At 41.6% G+C, this 17,254-nt stretch overlaps 2 protein-coding genes across 6 annotated transcripts in view; both read right to left on the reverse strand.

Moving 5' to 3' along the window:
* Positions 1-831: 831 nt before the first annotated feature.
* On the reverse strand, positions 832-11,934 carry ALDH8A1 (aldehyde dehydrogenase 8 family member A1; the record flags this gene model as incomplete). 3 transcript variants are annotated; one of them, XM_081997466.1, is made up of 7 exons in its annotated part: positions 832-1,284; positions 2,738-2,899; positions 4,363-4,619; positions 5,273-5,422; positions 6,927-7,082; positions 7,472-7,619; positions 11,797-11,934. In XM_081997466.1, the coding sequence occupies 7 exons, from the start codon at positions 11,932-11,934 to the stop codon at positions 832-834; spliced, it is 1,464 nt and encodes a 487-aa protein (XP_081853592.1). The 3 variants fall into 3 exon arrangements, with proteins under 3 accessions (XP_081853592.1, XP_081853593.1, XP_081853594.1); XM_081997467.1 differs by lacking the exon at positions 5,273-5,422; XM_081997468.1 differs by lacking the exon at positions 2,738-2,899.
* Positions 11,935-16,062: 4,128 nt separating this feature from the next.
* HBS1L (HBS1 like translational GTPase) overlaps positions 16,063-17,254 on the reverse strand; it is a gene marked incomplete at its 5' end in the record, with an annotated part of 59,541 nt that continues 58,349 nt past the window's right edge. For all 3 annotated transcript variants that reach the window (XM_081997116.1, XM_081997115.1, XM_081997114.1), the window contains one exon: positions 16,063-16,323. In XM_081997116.1, coding sequence (XP_081853242.1) covers positions 16,119-16,323 — 205 coding nt within the window. In that variant the 3' untranslated portion in view covers positions 16,063-16,118. The remainder of the gene's footprint in view (positions 16,324-17,254) is intronic.

A 17,254-nucleotide genomic window follows, 5' to 3' on the forward strand; every position in this document is an offset into this window, starting at 1 on the left:
AAATTAATGAGGGAAAGTTGCCAGTGGTTTTACATTTTGGTGACAAACATTTCCATGAGTTCTCTTAGGAGTCACTTCCAGTCTTTATTAATGAAGAATGACACCGTCTGATGCAGGCAAATCTTTGTACAGGGATGTGAAAAACACCGTCACTGAGGTCTAGAAGTGACAAAAGGCTGTAATTTTAAAACAGTTAGAGAAGAAGTCTTAGGATGATTCAGCCACATACCATAAAACAGGTTATAATTAAAATGTTTATTATCTCATTGTATCATGAGAATTTCATGACCCCATGGCTGAATACCGCTTACTAGATTAAAGGGACTGCCTTAGGCATTTAGTGTGCCGCAGCATTAGTCCTTGTCTGATATCAGTGAAGTGCCATATGGATTGGTACATGGAACATACTGCTTATAGTGGAAACAGGCTGATTCCCATTACAATATCAGCCTCACAACGTGCTTGCCACTTTGTCCCTCAAGGTAATTCACCAACCACAGGTACAGCCATATATCATCCTTTCTCCAATCTGCCTCAGAGGGACAGAATTTTGAGATGGGAATTTAAAAATTTAAAAAGCTTTAGGATCCATAAGATAAGCAAGTCAACTGACTTGGGCTGGGTTGATTGTGGAGTCTGTGCTGATCTTCTCATTTAAGATTAAATTCAACATCAGCATTTGGGATGCCTATTTTCAGCTGTCATTGATGTTACTTGACCAAAGTTCAAGAAGAAGATGGCCACAATAGCATCCTGTGTTCCAGAAGGCCACTTACAGTAACGCAAATTACTGTCATTTATTTTACCCTAAAATACTTCTGTTGACATATGTCAGTGCTTTATTGTGATGGTTTTGACCTCAGTGAAGAACTCGTAGGAATCCTTTGCTCCCTCCCTTCCTATGCCTGAGGCTTTCATCCCACCAAATGGCAAGTTCAGATCTCTAACAAGCCAGCAGTTGGTCCACACCAACCCAGACTGTAGTCTTCGTGCCACCCGATGAACACGTCCCACATTGCTGGACCACACAGTGGCTGCCAAGCCATATTTCACACTGTTGGCTCTTTCGATCACTTCTTCTTCTGTATCAAATGCTACCACACATGTCACAGGACCAAAGATCTCTTCTTGCATACAACAAGATTCATCTTTGACTTCAGCAATAACCGTGGGCAACATGAAATAGCCTTTCTCATTGCCAGTTGGGAGAGCCAAGGAATCCACTCCCTCTCCGCAGAGGACTCTGGCTCCTTCAGCTTGGGCTTTCTTCACATAGCTCCTTACCTGGGGAAGCAGCAGGAAAACAACACTGCTAAAGGACATTCAAATCCTGAGGGTCCACCTCTCTAGTCTGGGCATATCAACAGGAACCCCTGAATATCGCCAACCAGATCATGCTGCCTTTACTTCCCTCCTAACAACAGAGGTCATTCCCTAGCTTTTTGGTTGTTATACTTCCAGAAAAGTAAGGCTGGGTATTTCTTGATGTAAAATTATTTCTCCCTCTCTCTCTCTCTCTCTCTCTCTCTTTCTCTCCCAAACAGTTACTAGCCTAGCAGGCAACACTGCTGGCCTTTCTCACTAAGCACTCTCAAAAGGGTAAGGTCCTTGGTGAAAACACAAGTGGTCCCAGAGCCTCCCTTCCTTCTTCCTGGAGTTTGCCACGTATTCCAAGCCATGGTTCACTCATTTACTCAAAGGGATCAGTAACATTTTCCTACCTCACAGGCAGGCTTGTTAAATGGTTACATGCCACTAGGATGATGAAGCCACAAATGCTATAGAAAATCTCATCAATAAATAAAGCTGTTTCCATGGCTGCTGCTATCATATGCTATCTTGAACACATAGGACATGTTATTGATCTACTTCTGCTGTTCTGAAATCGCTGCCTGGTTTCTCTCCCTATAGAAACACCACAGAGATACCCCCAGGCTTCTTTCTCTTTTTCTTCTTTTAACCGCCTTGGTAGGTCTCAGAAGTCCTCTGTGGTGCCACAGACCGAGACTTGTGAAGTGGGTGTTTCTGCCACTCTACTTCTGTGCAGGCCTGGAGAACCTGCTGAGGCAAAGGTTTGGCTTTCTCTCTCTCTGCAGTTTTTGGTCTGCTTCTTGCTTACACTGATTGTGTCAGATGGTTTAGGGATGTGAGCATCTGCTCTCCTGAACTGTGTCTGACACCATAAAAATTCGTTTCATATAAGCCACTAAAGCAGACTATGTTTAACTGTGCACCATATCAGCTTCCCTCTACCCATATGCAACTCCAAATTACTGCAAGCAGTCCTAGGAAACTGTCTTGTACTCCCCAGAATTTGACAAAGAGTGATATAAAAATAAAACTCTTAACTTGTTAACAACCTTATCATGCAAATAAGTGATGTCAGCAAATGCAATATTAAAATCAATGAAAATGTTGCTGAACTGTAAGATTGGTTAGTATAAATTCAGGATTTAAATTTACACATTTTGAATTATTTCACTTCAAATGGGAAAAAAATACTATTTGTCATTTTAAATTATTTTCCCCATGGAGTTGATTTTTCTGGAGTAATCACATGATACCAGGCCACAGGCAACTGAAACCTTATGAAAAAGATACCTTAAAATGGCTTTGAACCATCACCTCTCAAAGCTAATCTGGGAGAGGCCATGGTCCTTTCCATACACCTCTGAAATCACCTTTCATAGGCCTCTAACAGATGAGATGAGATCAGGTAAACTCCATGTAATATCACCTTTTCTAGATGCTCTTTACTTATTAGTGCTCCCACGTTGACTGTAGGATCTGAGGGGTTCCCAACCTTCCACTTCTTAGCTTCTGCCACAAACCTCTTCAAAAACTCACTGTATATGCCCCTCTGAACAAAGATCCTGGAGGTGCAGAGACAGATCTCACCCTACCAAAAAGAAACAAAAACAATAATATTAGTTCCTATTACATTGTACTATTGCGTATGAAGAGTCACATCCCAGAATGAGACTTGGGTCCCTGCATCCTCGGGAGTGCAAACTACATTCACCAACACAGCAAAGCAGCATTTTTCCCAGATGAAAAAAAGAAGAAAAAGACAGAATAACAATAACAGGATTGTACAGTCACTTACTAATGCAAATAAATTTGATTTTTCATTGATTACATGTTGTCTTCTCCAACATTTTCCATAGGAAATGTGATTTTCAGTTCTGAATGATCTGTTTTCATTTCCTGATAAACTCTTTCTAGTACCCAGATACTTTTCTGAACATCTGCCCTGATACAGTTTCATGGCTTTGGTGATCTCTCCTAAGGGTGGTGATGAGGGAAGAGGAGCGTTGATAGAATTTTGGGGGGAGTCTCCTAATTTAATTCCAGAAAATCAGTAAGCTTCCCACTTACTTGCAGGATGGGATTTAAAACAGCTGTTTTCTGGAAGGATAAGCAATATTACCTATTTTGAGAGGGATAATGACACCTTGCTATTTTCTGATAGAGAGTACTAGGAAGAGCCCTTTATTATTTTGTTTCCCTGCTTGTGGAATTGTATTGGGTTTGCATGGCAAAGTTTTGGTAGCAGGGGCAGCTGCAGAGGTGGCTTCTATGAGAAGCTGCTAGAAGCTTCCCCTATGTCCAGCAGAGCCAGTGCCAGCCGGCTCCAAGATGGACCCACCACTGGCCAAGGCCGAGCCCATCAGCGACGGTGGTAGCGCCGCTGGGAGAGCAGAGTTAAGAAGGGGGAACAACCTGCTGCTCAACAACAGCAGCTGGAGAGAGAAGTGAGAATATGTGAAAGCAACAGCTCTGCAGACCCCCAGGTCAGTGAAGCAGGAGGGGCAGGAGATGCTCCAGGCGCTGGAGCAGAGATTCCGCGGCAGACCCTGGTGAAGACCATGGTGAGGCCGGCTGTTCACTGCAGCCCATGGAGCTCCACGCTGGAGCAGGTGGATGCCCAAAGGAAGCTGTGACCCCATGGGAAGCCCATGCTGGAGCAGCTCTACTCTGATTTGATTGGTAATAAATTAAATCAATTTTTCCCCAAGTCGAGTCTGTTTTGCCTGTGACGGTACTCGGTGAGTGATCTCTCACTGCTCTTACCTCAACCCACAAGTGGCTCAGTATACTGTCTCTCCCCTGTCCCGCTGAGAAGGAGAGTGATAGAGCAGCCTTTGCTGGGCACCTGGCGTCCAGCCAGGGTCAAACCACCACAGGAATAATGAAAATTTTTTCATATTTTTTTTATTTGCAGTTTGCCTATGAGCCAGAATCTTGAAAATTCAGGATTTGGATCCAAAGGTACGCGCACATGCGCGCACACACCCCTTCAGGGACATGCACACCTCCTGCTGCAAACGGGTTTTATACATTACCGAGCTTGGAAGGTACCTGGTTGGCAAAGCTGGACCTCAGGGTCGTGGGGATGCACTGGATCAAGTCGGCATCGTCAAAGATGATCGCGGGGTTTTTCCCTCCCAGTTCCAGCGAAAGCCGTTTGCAGTGTGGAGCACTTTTCTCTGTGATCCGCTGGGCTGTCAGCGTGCTTCCCGTGAAGGAGATCAGAGGCACATCGGGATGGCAGACGAGTGCTTCTCCTGCCTTGGGGCCCGTTCCAAAGACCACATTCACCACCCCGTGGGGTATTCCTGATGGGAAGAAAGGCACACAGTCATCGTACCCTTTCCCTTGCTCTGCGGGTTTCACTTCACTATGTTTTGTCTGTGAAGTTAGAAAATTGCCAGTAGCTCTAGGGTGGCAAAGACTGACCGTTAACTCATATAGTAGCTGAAATGCATGACGTTTCATAACTCTGGGAGTCACAGGTTAAAAGATAAAACCAATTCCACTGATCAGTGAAGCTTGCCTGACATCCACCATCAGACACTCAGTTTTAATTCATTCAGAGAAGCAGCAGTTATCCTCCTAGTTTTTCTTAACAGTGCACCAAATACAGCCACAACACAGCCACTGAGAGCGGATTCTCACTCTCTTACACCCTCATGGTCCCTCTGCTGGCACCACAGACTTACGACACCCTTAAGAGGAGTGTAGGAGGGGGAAAGGAGGCACAAGAAGACTTTTATGAGAAGGTAGTGGCAAAAACTGAGCAACACTTGGGGTGGGGAGATGGGGTAGTATGAGGACAGGGAGAGATTTTTATTCTCCAGTGCAACATTCAGCTACAGCAAACAGTCTTTCCCAAATTCTTTGAGCACTGTCTGATTTCTACAACAAAAAATTAGTGCACAGTCAAGCATTCCCACCCCATTCCCCCTCCCTAGCACACTACGGGACTTACCTGCTTTCTCCAAGAGTTTGCACATCATCCAAGCTGTGACAGATGTCATCTCACTTGGCTTGGCAACCACCGTATTTCCACATGCAATGGCAGGAGCTATTTTCCAGGTCAACAAATACAGTGGCAAATTCCAGGGACTGATTAAACCAGCTACAAAGCAAAAACACAAAAGACAGTTCAGTCTGCTGAGAGACAAAACTCTGTTATCTAACCTTAAGCAGTTATACACCAGTTCATATTTATGAAAGGAATTTGGCTGTGGCTTTTATTTCCAGACAATTGTACTACAAATTTGCAGCTAGAAACATTTCTCAGAGGCAGATAATTTTATATGATTTGTGCAAATGATCCTAAAGGTGACCAGCCAAACTCTCTGAATCAAAGCTTTGCTGCTTCCCCAGGGCAGAATCTTATATTCGCAGCAGCTTTTCAGTGTTTTCTAAGAATATTAATGCAAGGTTAGCCATGAAAACTATGTATATCAACTGGTCTGTGGTAACATTCTGTATTAGCCAACAGCAAGCTAAGGTAAAGTGTGTTAGCTCAGATCACTCTTGCTTTGTCTTGCTTTCCCTCCCAACCCCAGTTTCAATACAAAAAAGAGCATGCATAACATATGGTGCATATTTTCCTGATAAATTTTAGCCCAACTTATATGAGTGCCAAAGTTTATCAGTGTACAAAGCACTGTTTCCATAAATTGCTGAATGACCAGAATTTTTCAGTAATTGCCTTTGGGAATACTTTCACCTTACATATATATAGGAGATAGTGAAAAACAATCTGTAATTGTTAGCTGTGATTGCTCACAAAAGCCACAGAATTTCTTGCTGTTTGATGGAGCAGATGCAGTGAGTGACTTTTCCTATGAGAGTAATTTTACCAGAAGTACTCATGTCCTCCACTGCTCACAAAACTTAAGTAGGTCCTCTAGGTTAGCAATTTTATATTTAAATAATTCAAGTGTAAATGTGGAACATCCATATATATTTAGATAAAACACCTAATTATGGAATCATTATGACTCCATTACTTTTCAGCTCACTTTAATTTCCGAAGCAGTTTGCAGCATCTAGTGGCCAAGTTCAGCAATTCCCCAGCTAAAAGCTGTTTAGTCACCTGCGTGCATCCCAGTCACAAGCTGAAATCATAGAACCATAGAACAGTTTGGGTTGGAAGGGGCCTTTAAAAGCCATCTAGTCCAACCCATTTGCCATCTTCAACTAGATCAGGTTGCTCAGAGCCCCGTCCAACCTGACCTGGAATGTTTCCAGGGATGGGGCATCTACCACCTCTCTGGGCAACCTGTGCCAGGGTTTCACCACTCTCATGGTGAAAAATTTCTTCCTTCTATCTAGTCTGAATCTGCCCTCTTTTAGTTTAAAACCATTACCCCTTGTCCTATCACAACAGGCCCTGACAAAAAGTCTGTCCCCATCTTTCTTATAAGCTCCCTGTTTAAAACAGATGCTTTTTAAGGCAGGTAAGCATTCTTTTTACCATGAAGTAACATAAATGATTTTACATAAAGTTGCTCATGCTTTAGCACAGGATCCAGACACAATAAATGTTTTTGAAAAATCCTCTTTCTGTGTTGAGCCACTGCTGAGGCAGATTATCTGCCAAGCTTTTCAGTGTTTCAGGAGCACCATACCAACTCCCACTGGTGCCCTCGAGGTGTAATGTACGCAGCCCATGGTTGCCATCTCGGTGCACTCTGTCGTGTGATGAAGGATGGAAGAGGCAAAGAATCGGAAGTTGTACACGGCCCGTGGGATGTCCACTGTTCTAGCAAACGTAATAGTTTTTCCTGAAATGAAACAAAAACAAGCACACTGCTGTGTTATCATGGGCAGAAACAGTGCGTCAAACTCTGCTCTGAAAGCTGATTTGCATGTTTTTGGGGAAATATTTTTTGTCTTGCACCCAAGTAATCCCTGGCACGGTGCAACCACAGTCAGTGACAACAGCTTCCCTGCAGTAGCGCATTCCAAATATCTAACAACTGAAGTCAAAGTCAGCAATTCTGAAAAGCAAGAATGCCACAGGAATCCAAAATCAGTGACTTCTGCAAAGATCATGCACATCAACTCTAATTTGCTCCAACAGTTCATACCATACTAAAAATTTGGACCATATCCTCCATTTCAATATTCAACAAGACATACTATATTTGAGATCACCAGTTCCAATTTTTACCCTGATCCTTTGACTCTGCCTGTGCAAATGCTTCCAGGTCATGTTCAATCAGGTCTGCCAATTTGTTCAGGATCTGAGATCTTTCAAATGGACTTTTTGAGGACCAAAATGGGAAGGCAGCTTTGGCAGCTTTGACAGCAGCTTCCACCTAAAAAAAGCAAAAGAGGGATAGTGAATGTTAATGAAAGGCCTTAGAAAGAATTTCAAACAATCAGCAGATGAATTCATATTTGAGAGGCTAGTAATCCAAATCACATTGTTGGGAAGACTACATCTCTTCAGAGTTGTGACTATTGATAGCTTCTCCATTTTCCGCTTCTCAGGACACTATCCCATAACCCAAGAAGTGTTATTGAAATAGAGTATCTAGAAAAGAAGCTGTCACCGTACCTCTTCCTTTTCTCTAAATTTCAGCAACTTGTGGGCCTAAAGGAAATGCCTGGCTGGTCAACTGGCACCAGCAAGTGCCACTGTCTGAACTCATGCAGAATCTTGTTCCTCATGGGGGAAAGTGCAAGAATCTCCCAAAGCAAATGCAGCCTCAGTCTAAACGTCCACAGTCCTTTCAACATGGGACTTCAGCCGCACCAGGCAATGATAAAGTAAGGGGCTGGGGAAGGAATGCTGTTTTGCTAGCATTTGATTTCCTCTTCTCTTTCCTCCAGCCAGTTCAAGCAAGGACTGAGAATAGACATTCAGAGAAAGTTTTTAATCTTACCTGATCACAGCTAGAAACTCATTAATGCCCTCAAGGGGCAGGGGTAGCCCAAAAAACCCAACACAAAACAAAAGCTTCTTTCTAAACTCTTGGTGTTTAGTCAGTTCTCTCATCAGATACCTAATGAAGTCTACATATATGAAAGATTATTATATGCATTTATATGGATGCACACCAGTCTTGTCAGTATTTCGCCTGAGATGTGTGTAACCGCTGCATGGTCCTTCAGCCTGACCTTTCTGAATAGTGGCAGATTACCAGCACTTTTCTGAAGCAGATTAGGCTTCAAAGAATTAAAATTCACCAGAAAGCTTTCTCTTCCATTAGGCATTTCCTCTGGGCTCCTAAATGGAAGTTACCTGCATCTATTAATTTATAAGCAGTTCCTTCTTGATGTTTACCAGTCTCTCAGATTACTAAAGATGGTTACTAACATCCTTCCGTATTTTAATTAACTGCCCTATTTCCCACTTTTTTCTTCCCATGTATCACTTCTTTATTGCTTCCAATGTCTAATTCATGCATCAAGGTGGGCTTTTAGCCAAAGCTGTCTTAGCTGGTTTCCCATAGTTCTTGCTCATAAGCTTCTTCAGCTTTTGGAAGTCTGCCGAAGTCAATAACTAGGAGGATGCTGATGTAAAATTAATCAGATCATCCTGACCTCTCCTAGTACGGCCATATTGCTGGTTCCCGTGCAGTCACTGAAGGCTCCTTTCCACCAATTCCACAAAACTGAGTTCCAAATTTGTTCCTTCAGACCAAGTGATGGGTGTTATAAAAACCATCACAAAATCATTTATATACACTCCGACGATGTTTTACTAAGGAGGGCACGAACGTTTAAGCAGGCAAAAAACCTCCCCCCCTGCCCTCCCCACCATGCACATCAGAATTTATGGTATCCCTAAAAATAAGGGCCAGAGTTGGAGGCCCAGAACGATACCGGTACGGAGGCCAAGGTGGAAAATAAACCAAGGCACAAAGGCCACACGGGTCACTGGCCAAGCTGAGAAACTTAGACTCTACTCTTCGACTGCAGCTCGACAACCTACTGCTCAGGCGCCGAGGGCAGCGGGCCGTCAGCCACCGGGGCCAAAGCAGGCCTGGGAAAGGGGAACTGCAGCTTCTTGAGCGAGGCAGGTGTGGACGGCACGCTACCCTGAAAAGGTGTGCCCGCTGTGAAACCGTACCCCCTTTGCCAATTAACTTGTTCTTCCACCCTTCCGTCATTAGGTGCCATTGTGGTGCTGCTTCTCGTCCGCCCTCCCCTCTGCGGCCTTTTCCACCAGGTGCTGCCTGCTTCAAGAGAGGGCTGACGTGACGTTGAGGGTATCTGCATTTTTAACCCGCCGTTAGGTTTAGAAGGAGGAAGATGATGATGCATTTTCACAGACAGCAGAAAACTAGCAAAGGAATGAAATGGCAGCAGATCGATCTAAAAAAAAGTAGGAGGAAAAAAAGGAGAGAGATTGGTACAGAGAGTGTATAAAGGTTGAACAGTTCCTTAGCTTGACTAGCAAAGAGCAGCAAAGAAAGTTAAGCCACAAAGAAAACACGCGTAAGAATTCAAGTATGAACTCGTGTGTCTGAAACACTTCCTTCTGCTTTCCTCTTCTGCAGAAGACAGACACAGAGGAAGAACACACAATCCAGGCCTGTCGTAAAAGATTGATACCAAGATACCCAAAACTGCCCTCAGGACATGATGTTTGCTTTCCCAGGGAATAACACACAGGAGCAAGTCTCTTTAGAGAGAGATTTTTATTTTTTTTTTTTTAAGGAGATATTTGCCAGGACTAATTAGCCCTCACCAGCCAGTCTTTTAGAGATACAGGACACCTGTTCAGCTTGCTTTGGTGCTGCTATTTGGAATTTAAGACATCTAGGGGACATCTGGGGGACAAATTAGGTCCTGGGAAAAAAAAACCAAACCACAAACCTATTTGGTGTTTTTGTCAGAAATCGGCTGAAATGGCCACTGCAGCTGACCTGGTGCTAAATTCCAGGGTCAGCAACAGATTTGCTGTCTGTCTCCATTCTGCCTTCTAACCTTCTACTAAAATTAATCAAGAAAAAAAAAATCCAACTGGATGTTGAGCCTTGCTAGAAACCAGCATCCCAAGTTCTTTGTTTAACCTGGGCCTAGATGGTTATTTTGGTATCTCTAGATACCCGCTTAGTAGTACGTGATGGCGTCTTCCCCTGCAGCATATTCCATCAGTCACTAGCGGTTGCCAGCTCTGCAAAGCCCGATCTTCTTCTATAGTTGTCTAAAGGCAGGAGTAAAGCTCTCACCGACTTTACAGGTATTTAAACTGAGTTCCTGCTGCACAGGAACCTACGCACAACCACTACCTCAGAAAGTTGAAAGAGAAAAGCCATTGCTCTTTAGTGTATTTGAGATATCTCTCCAGAGTGGCCAGAAGCCTACTTTTGTCAGGCTGTCCTGGCATTCTCACATCTCTCTCATTTTAATGATTTTGCAAATGAATGAACAGGAAGATTTGCACCTGCACATCAAAGAGAAGTCTTTTCAGGTATAATTAGGGTTAGAATGAACTTACACAGATGTATTCTAGCAAACCCAATCTGTTACTCTTTAACCCCATGGTCATCAGCATCTAGTAAAATATTTACCCAGTTGAAATTACAGTGCAAAGGTTTCTGCTGAGAGAAGCAAAAAGAGAAAAGATGTCAACAGCACTGAAATGCAAGTGAAGGGAACAGCTGCACACAGTAGCAATATGTTTTTAAAAAAATTTTGAAAGTACTGTACGCTACTTGTCAATATTTTCCAAGCCTTTTGTGTTACCTAAGCTTTTCTAGTCGTTTCTCTCTCCAGTAAAGCTGAAACACTACGTTGGACACACACTTGCAGGTCCCTTATAAAGTAGCATCAATGAAACGGCAGCTCCCCAGGTGAATGTCACATTGCCCATCCACACCTGAACACGTATAAGGTGCCAGGAAACATTCATCCCACTAGAGAGCACAGGACTAGGAAACATTACATCGATGCACAGGACAGGCTACATAAGGAAACGTACACTCATCGCAGCCACTTCATCACCTCCACTTAACACCCAACGGCTAATACCAAAACCAGAGAGGTCTGGAAGCTTTTTGCCATCTTCAGGAAAGAGTCAACAAGCCAAAAATCCTTTTAAGTGACAACTGCAAAACATAAAGACACTAAGGCAGAACACGGATGTATACGGTGCCTCTAAGTTTATTTACAGAACAAATAAACCCTTTTCTCTCTTACAGATTGTTTATACTTACAGCCAGTCTGAGCATTATTGTTAACTTATGTACAAGACATCTCCCACGTGAGCTGAAGGAGCTCCACTGAAGTTACTGAAGCTTTGTTGATTTACCAGCCTAGGATCCAGCCTGTAACTTTCTAACAGCAAAATGTAAAAAAATAACAGTATTTACTGCTGCAGCAATCGATTACACAGTGGTACAATACAATCAAGAACTTACTCATTTAAGCATTAAAGTCTTCATCGTTTTTCTGTTCTCTCACCTCCAGCCTCTCCCACTCAAAATATTAGTTATATGCATTTAACATTTTCACTTCTTTGTACATTTGGATAGTACTCACCTCCTCTTTGCCACTGTCTGGCACCCTGCAATAGACATCCCCAGTGGACGGATTATAGGAGTCTATGTAGGAGGAACAAGGAACAAATTTGCCACCTATAAAGTTTTCCAGCACTAGGAGAGCCTTTGAGTGAGCCATCGTTAGCCGCTTGCTTCATCTGTGATTTTTCTCCTATGAGGCATCAGTTTAGATTAGTAGGTCTGTATGTATTTGCACAGAGTCTGAACTCCTCCCCCTCTCTCTCTGTCTTCCCTGCACCACTCGCTCACGAGTGGGAACAAACCCTGGCAACAACAGCAGACAAGAGGAAAGGGGGAAAAGTTACTATTTCTGTGACACTTGGATCTCTCCTAGGAGTTGAAGCAGGGAGGCAGGATCAGCTTAGTTGTTAGAAAGCAGCTCCCCTCTGTCTACAGGAAATAAAGTACAGAAGAAGGGGAGAAAAAGAATGGTTTGACAGGGAAATTTCTCCCTATACAAGTTTTTCAAGCTACAGTCTGAAGACATTTTGCAACATCTATACAAAATAATTCAAGACCCAAACACCTAGCCAGGGACCTGCTCCTTACCACCAACAGACACAGACAAAAGGCACTTGGACTAGCATGTCTGCAGCTCACATTCACTATTTTGTCACCATCAACACTTCTCCTTGTAACCCCAAAAATAATGCTTCTGCCAAAACAGAAGATTTTAAACATAAGAAACTCTCTTTTTTTCCACCAATATCCCCCGACATCATACACCACAAGCAGCTGAGTGGCCCTTCAATTCAAAACAATTGAGAAGCTCAGTCCTACATGGTACACTCTGTGGTATGTTGTCAGAAACCCAGTTTTTAAAAAAAGCAGCAAGACACAGGATTTCATGATTTCCCTTCCATAGATATTCCAGTGGAAGCCCCTTACTATAAAGCCTGTTACATATAAGGTTTTTCTTTAACTTCCCAAGAACCCAAACTGCCCAGTAAGAGCTGTGTAAAAGCCATTTTTCTCCAAGAGAGAATACTTTGATTATCAAATTGGTCTAAGGTTGCATGCCACATTCTTGCACTCCAGAGATATTCAAAACACTACATCCATGTTGGACAGCAGTATGTTGTCACCAGGAGATTGTGAATATCTCAACCAGCAGTTTAGAAAGTTTTTGCACCCTAGACCACTGCCAAGCCATCAAATTTCTTGTGGATCAACATGCAAATATATTGTGATTGAATAAAGGTGATATATTTTTGTTACACAACAACAGATCATTTATGCATCAACCAACTAGCGACTCTGGGCAGAGTTCAAATTAGTGCTGAAAGGTAGTGCAGTCATGTTGAAACTGGATTAGGCAATACCTCTGGCTCTCCCAAGCTACAAACGGGGAAAGCAGGCAGTTGCTTTTCTGTCATCACAGAATACGGAGTCTCAAAATTTAATGCAACCATGTGTGAGAAGGGTTATCAGAGGTTCATCCCATCTCACACTTCCTTGTCTACAAACAGCAAGGAATTTACTGAAGCCTTAAAACTGAGGACACATTCTTCTGCCTGCAGCACTTCGGCTGTCCCCAGACTTAAAAGCAACCTAAACATTTTCAAGGTTTGAAGGCAAGTTCAAGTGGAATAGGTTCAACAGAGGAGCTTGGCAGTACAAATCTCTGAAATCCAACAAGTGCGCTGAAACCTTCACAGCCGGCATGTTGAAACTGCTAAGTATTTAAATGCAATCACTGGACTACAGAAAGACATAACAAATAGAGATAATTCATAAGCTTCAGTTTTGGCAATAACAGTTTTCAGGTATTTCAGATTCATAAGATTTTACAAAAGTCGTTTCACATAAAGCATTGCTGATACTTCTATAAATGTGCACACAGTCAACAGTACAATTTATCTATGTGGTCAAGTGCAGGTAACTGCTGAATTGGGGCTAAAGCATGCTAAGTGCAAAAAAAGCTACCTGCCAAAAAAGGCACATGAGAAGAGTAAGTATGGACTGTACACGACTTTGAACTAAATAATGATCACAGACTTTTTGTGTTCTTCACTACACAGGGTACAGGTTTACTTCAGTTAACCCCAGTGACCGATGCTCTGGAGTGAGTACTTTAGTTCATTCCCTACTACACTACTACTATGGCCAAAGTAGAGTTGGCTTCATTCCACACTTGCATATAGGTCCTGAAATGCCTGAGGTCCTCTCTCACTTCCTACCGGAAAAAAAAAAAAAATTTTCTAAGTCGTAGTAAAGTGTGTCTGCCCTGAGCTTATGCTGGAGGTGGCAGGACCCTCTCTTCAGTTGTGAGTTGCCTGTCTTATTACTAAAAAGCAGGAAGGAGTTACAGCCTTGAGTAAGCACGAAATCTGGCTTTAGCATACATCCCAAGATTAAACTGTCAGCTTTTGTTCAAAAGAGCACTAAGTCTGGATGAAAGAGATATGTATGCGCAGTAGCTGCACTGAGTAACGTGAGAGAAACTGAAATTATTTCCACAGCAAGACAAGTCGCATGCCTGTTTCGCATTTTAACTCATAAGTTTACTCTGAAACTTCTGAGTTATGGAAAGCAAAGAATGATTTAACACAATTTAGAAGTGTTTAAATAACAAAAAATGAAGGAGACAAAAATTATGCTCAGACAAAGTTATTTTATTATTCTTACAGTTTAAAAAATAAAGTTAGCCAATGTTGGCACTGCTTCCACTACACAGCAAAAGAAATAAATTTAAATAAATTTTGGGACAGGGAAAACAATCCTGGCATAATACTGCATGCCATTCTCTTGAAACCAAAGTAAATAGTTCTTTTTTTCCCTGAATATGCATTTAACTCAAACCTAAAAATATATTAGACCAAGAAACTTACTTTACTGAATTAATGTGCATCAAAAAAGCAAATCAAAGAAAACATGTAAACAATTTATGTCTGGAAGTAAGGAGTTTGTTTCATGATGATGTATCACCTTTTTGTCTAACTCAACTTTCTAAGATTTTTCCATCAAGCTCTCTAAGGGCTAAATTCCAAATGAGAAACACACAAGATTCTTGAGAACGAGAAGTGCAACAGTAGCAGTTCCTTGTCAGTTGGCATCTTGTTCTGCAGTGGGAGAGACTGATGAAGGGCTCCCCAGGCGTCTCACACCATTTAACTTTAGTCATCATAATCTTCTCCCCAATTAATTGCACTTGTTCCTTCAACTGAAGTAACTGGATTCTTAAACAGAAGTTTGGATATCTGATTGCATTTTGGTTGGCCGGTGGAAGTTCTGGCACCACTGTCATTCTTTAATCTAAAAATATAAGCAAATGCAAAAAAAAACCCCGTGGTGAAAAACGAAGTACTACACATGAAACGATCATAGCTTTTTTCAATATGATATAGTGAGCTGCAGAAAAAATAATTCCTTCTGCTCTGAAATTCTCTGGAACAAGGTCACAAGTACTAAAATAGTAATTCCCAAATAACAACCAAAGAGTTATTTAGTTCCCAATTCCACAAACATGGGACATCATAGGTCTAAATAGGACATCATTCATTTCAAGTTAAATTCGATGAAAAATGGGTGCAAGATTAAAGCCTTAATCCTGGATCCTATTTAAGACCAGACAGATTGTTAACAGCATTAAAGCTCTGTATAGCCCAGAGCCTCTGACAGACGTAGCACATCATTCCTACGCACACAGGGAGAAGCCAGAAATTCTCACGCCCTAGTTCCAAGTTTTGACATTAAATGACTCAGCTTTAAGTCTCAGTACCAGAACTTGGTTAATGTGACTAAATTGCTCTCCCTCAGGCCTAGAATTAGAACTTAAATTCTAAAAAATCTTACCAGGATTTTTGGATTAAAGTGACAGACAGAGGGACATACATATTTTTTGCTCCTAACAGAAGGCAAAACATTTATATATAGCCCCACAGCCTTTGCTTCCGCTCACTTACACAGGATCAGAAAATGTCTACAGGTATTGGTAAGACTCAAATGTAAAATTGTCTTTAATACTAACAGAAAAAGATCTGGGACCCAAACTAGCCACAGTAAAATTGGCCAACACTTCTTATTTACAAACTACTTCTGGTATATTTATACAGGCAATTAGAATTCAGGAAGACTGATGTATGTTAAAATAGTGAAGGGTTATTTTTTAACTTGAGAGAGGGGGGAAAAAATGCACAACACAAAAATTCTGAAGAGAGTAATTTTTGCCCCTAATAAATTTAACAGAACCGTGGCAAGTTTTCTTCACGTGTTGCTGGAGTACTGTCTCTTTTTCAGCAGAATTAATTCACTTTTTAGGCCAAAGGGTGTAAAACAGGCCTTAACCATTAAAACTAAGTGTTATGCGAAAGTTAACACCATTCCTTTACAGTACAGAAAGTCATTACAAAAATGCCATACCTCTGTGACAACTCCTGCAGCAACAGTGGAACCACTGTAGCGTAACATAAACCTCCCGAGCTCTTTAAAGTCTTTATACAACTCTAAAGCAACAGGTCTTTGAGTTTGTAATTCTATTAGAGCATTCTGTCCTTTAGTCAAGAACCTGCGGGTAAATAAGCAGAAAACTCTATTATAAACACATGCATGCATAAATGAAAAAGAGAACAGTGAATAAATGGAAAAACACAACTTAAAAAGCCAAAAGTATAATGATCAAGCTTGATTTCAAGTGTAACCCAAGCCACCAGACTGAAAACTCACTTGCCTGGAGTATACCTTTTAATAAGGCATCTGAGTTTTCTTTAAAAACTTCTAGAGAAGGGAATCTACCACAACATTTAGCAAATGGTCTTGAAGGTAATTATTTCATTAATACCTGTTTTTTTCCATGTCTAGTAGAAATCAAGTCTTGTTTCAAACCCAATGACTAAAGAGCCAATTCATTGCTCTATAGAAGTCATGATTTTTCTTCCCATTATCTTTCAGCAACAGTTTCAGACATGCAATTTTTGGAAAAGGAATATTCTGGTAACGTTTTATGTATCAAATAGCATTTCTACCCAAATACAGCTTTAAATAACTAGACAGATGTTCCCGTAGTTTAACTTCTATGGGAAGACTCCCTAAATCTTGTTCTCTGACCCACTGTCTAGTTGAGTTTATTTTAGACAGCAACCCATCTCCAGAATTATACCAACGATCCCATGCTATTACAGGAAGAAAAGAGATAATGTTAAAAAAAAAAAAAAAAAAAAAAGTCCTTTAAGTTCAGGGCTGGTGATCTAGGATTCACTCCCAATTCTGCAAGTGACCTTAGGCAAGTCATTTTACTTCTCAGGTGCTCAGCATTTACCAAGTGGGCAGGAGGTTTTTCACTTCGTAAAGCGCTCTGAAATCTAAACATGAAACCAACTAAAACAATGAAAGCATATTCTTATAAACACATTAATGCTTCATAACAGAACCTGCTTTATACACTGTATATTAATCAAAAGTCAGCCCATTTCTTGAGTGGTTATTAAGTACTCAAAACA

The sequence above is a fragment of the Phaethon aethereus genome (genome assembly GCF_964289735.1).
Source record: "Phaethon aethereus genome assembly, chromosome: 3".
In the NCBI taxonomy this organism is placed as follows: domain Eukaryota; kingdom Metazoa; phylum Chordata; class Aves; order Phaethontiformes; family Phaethontidae; genus Phaethon; species Phaethon aethereus.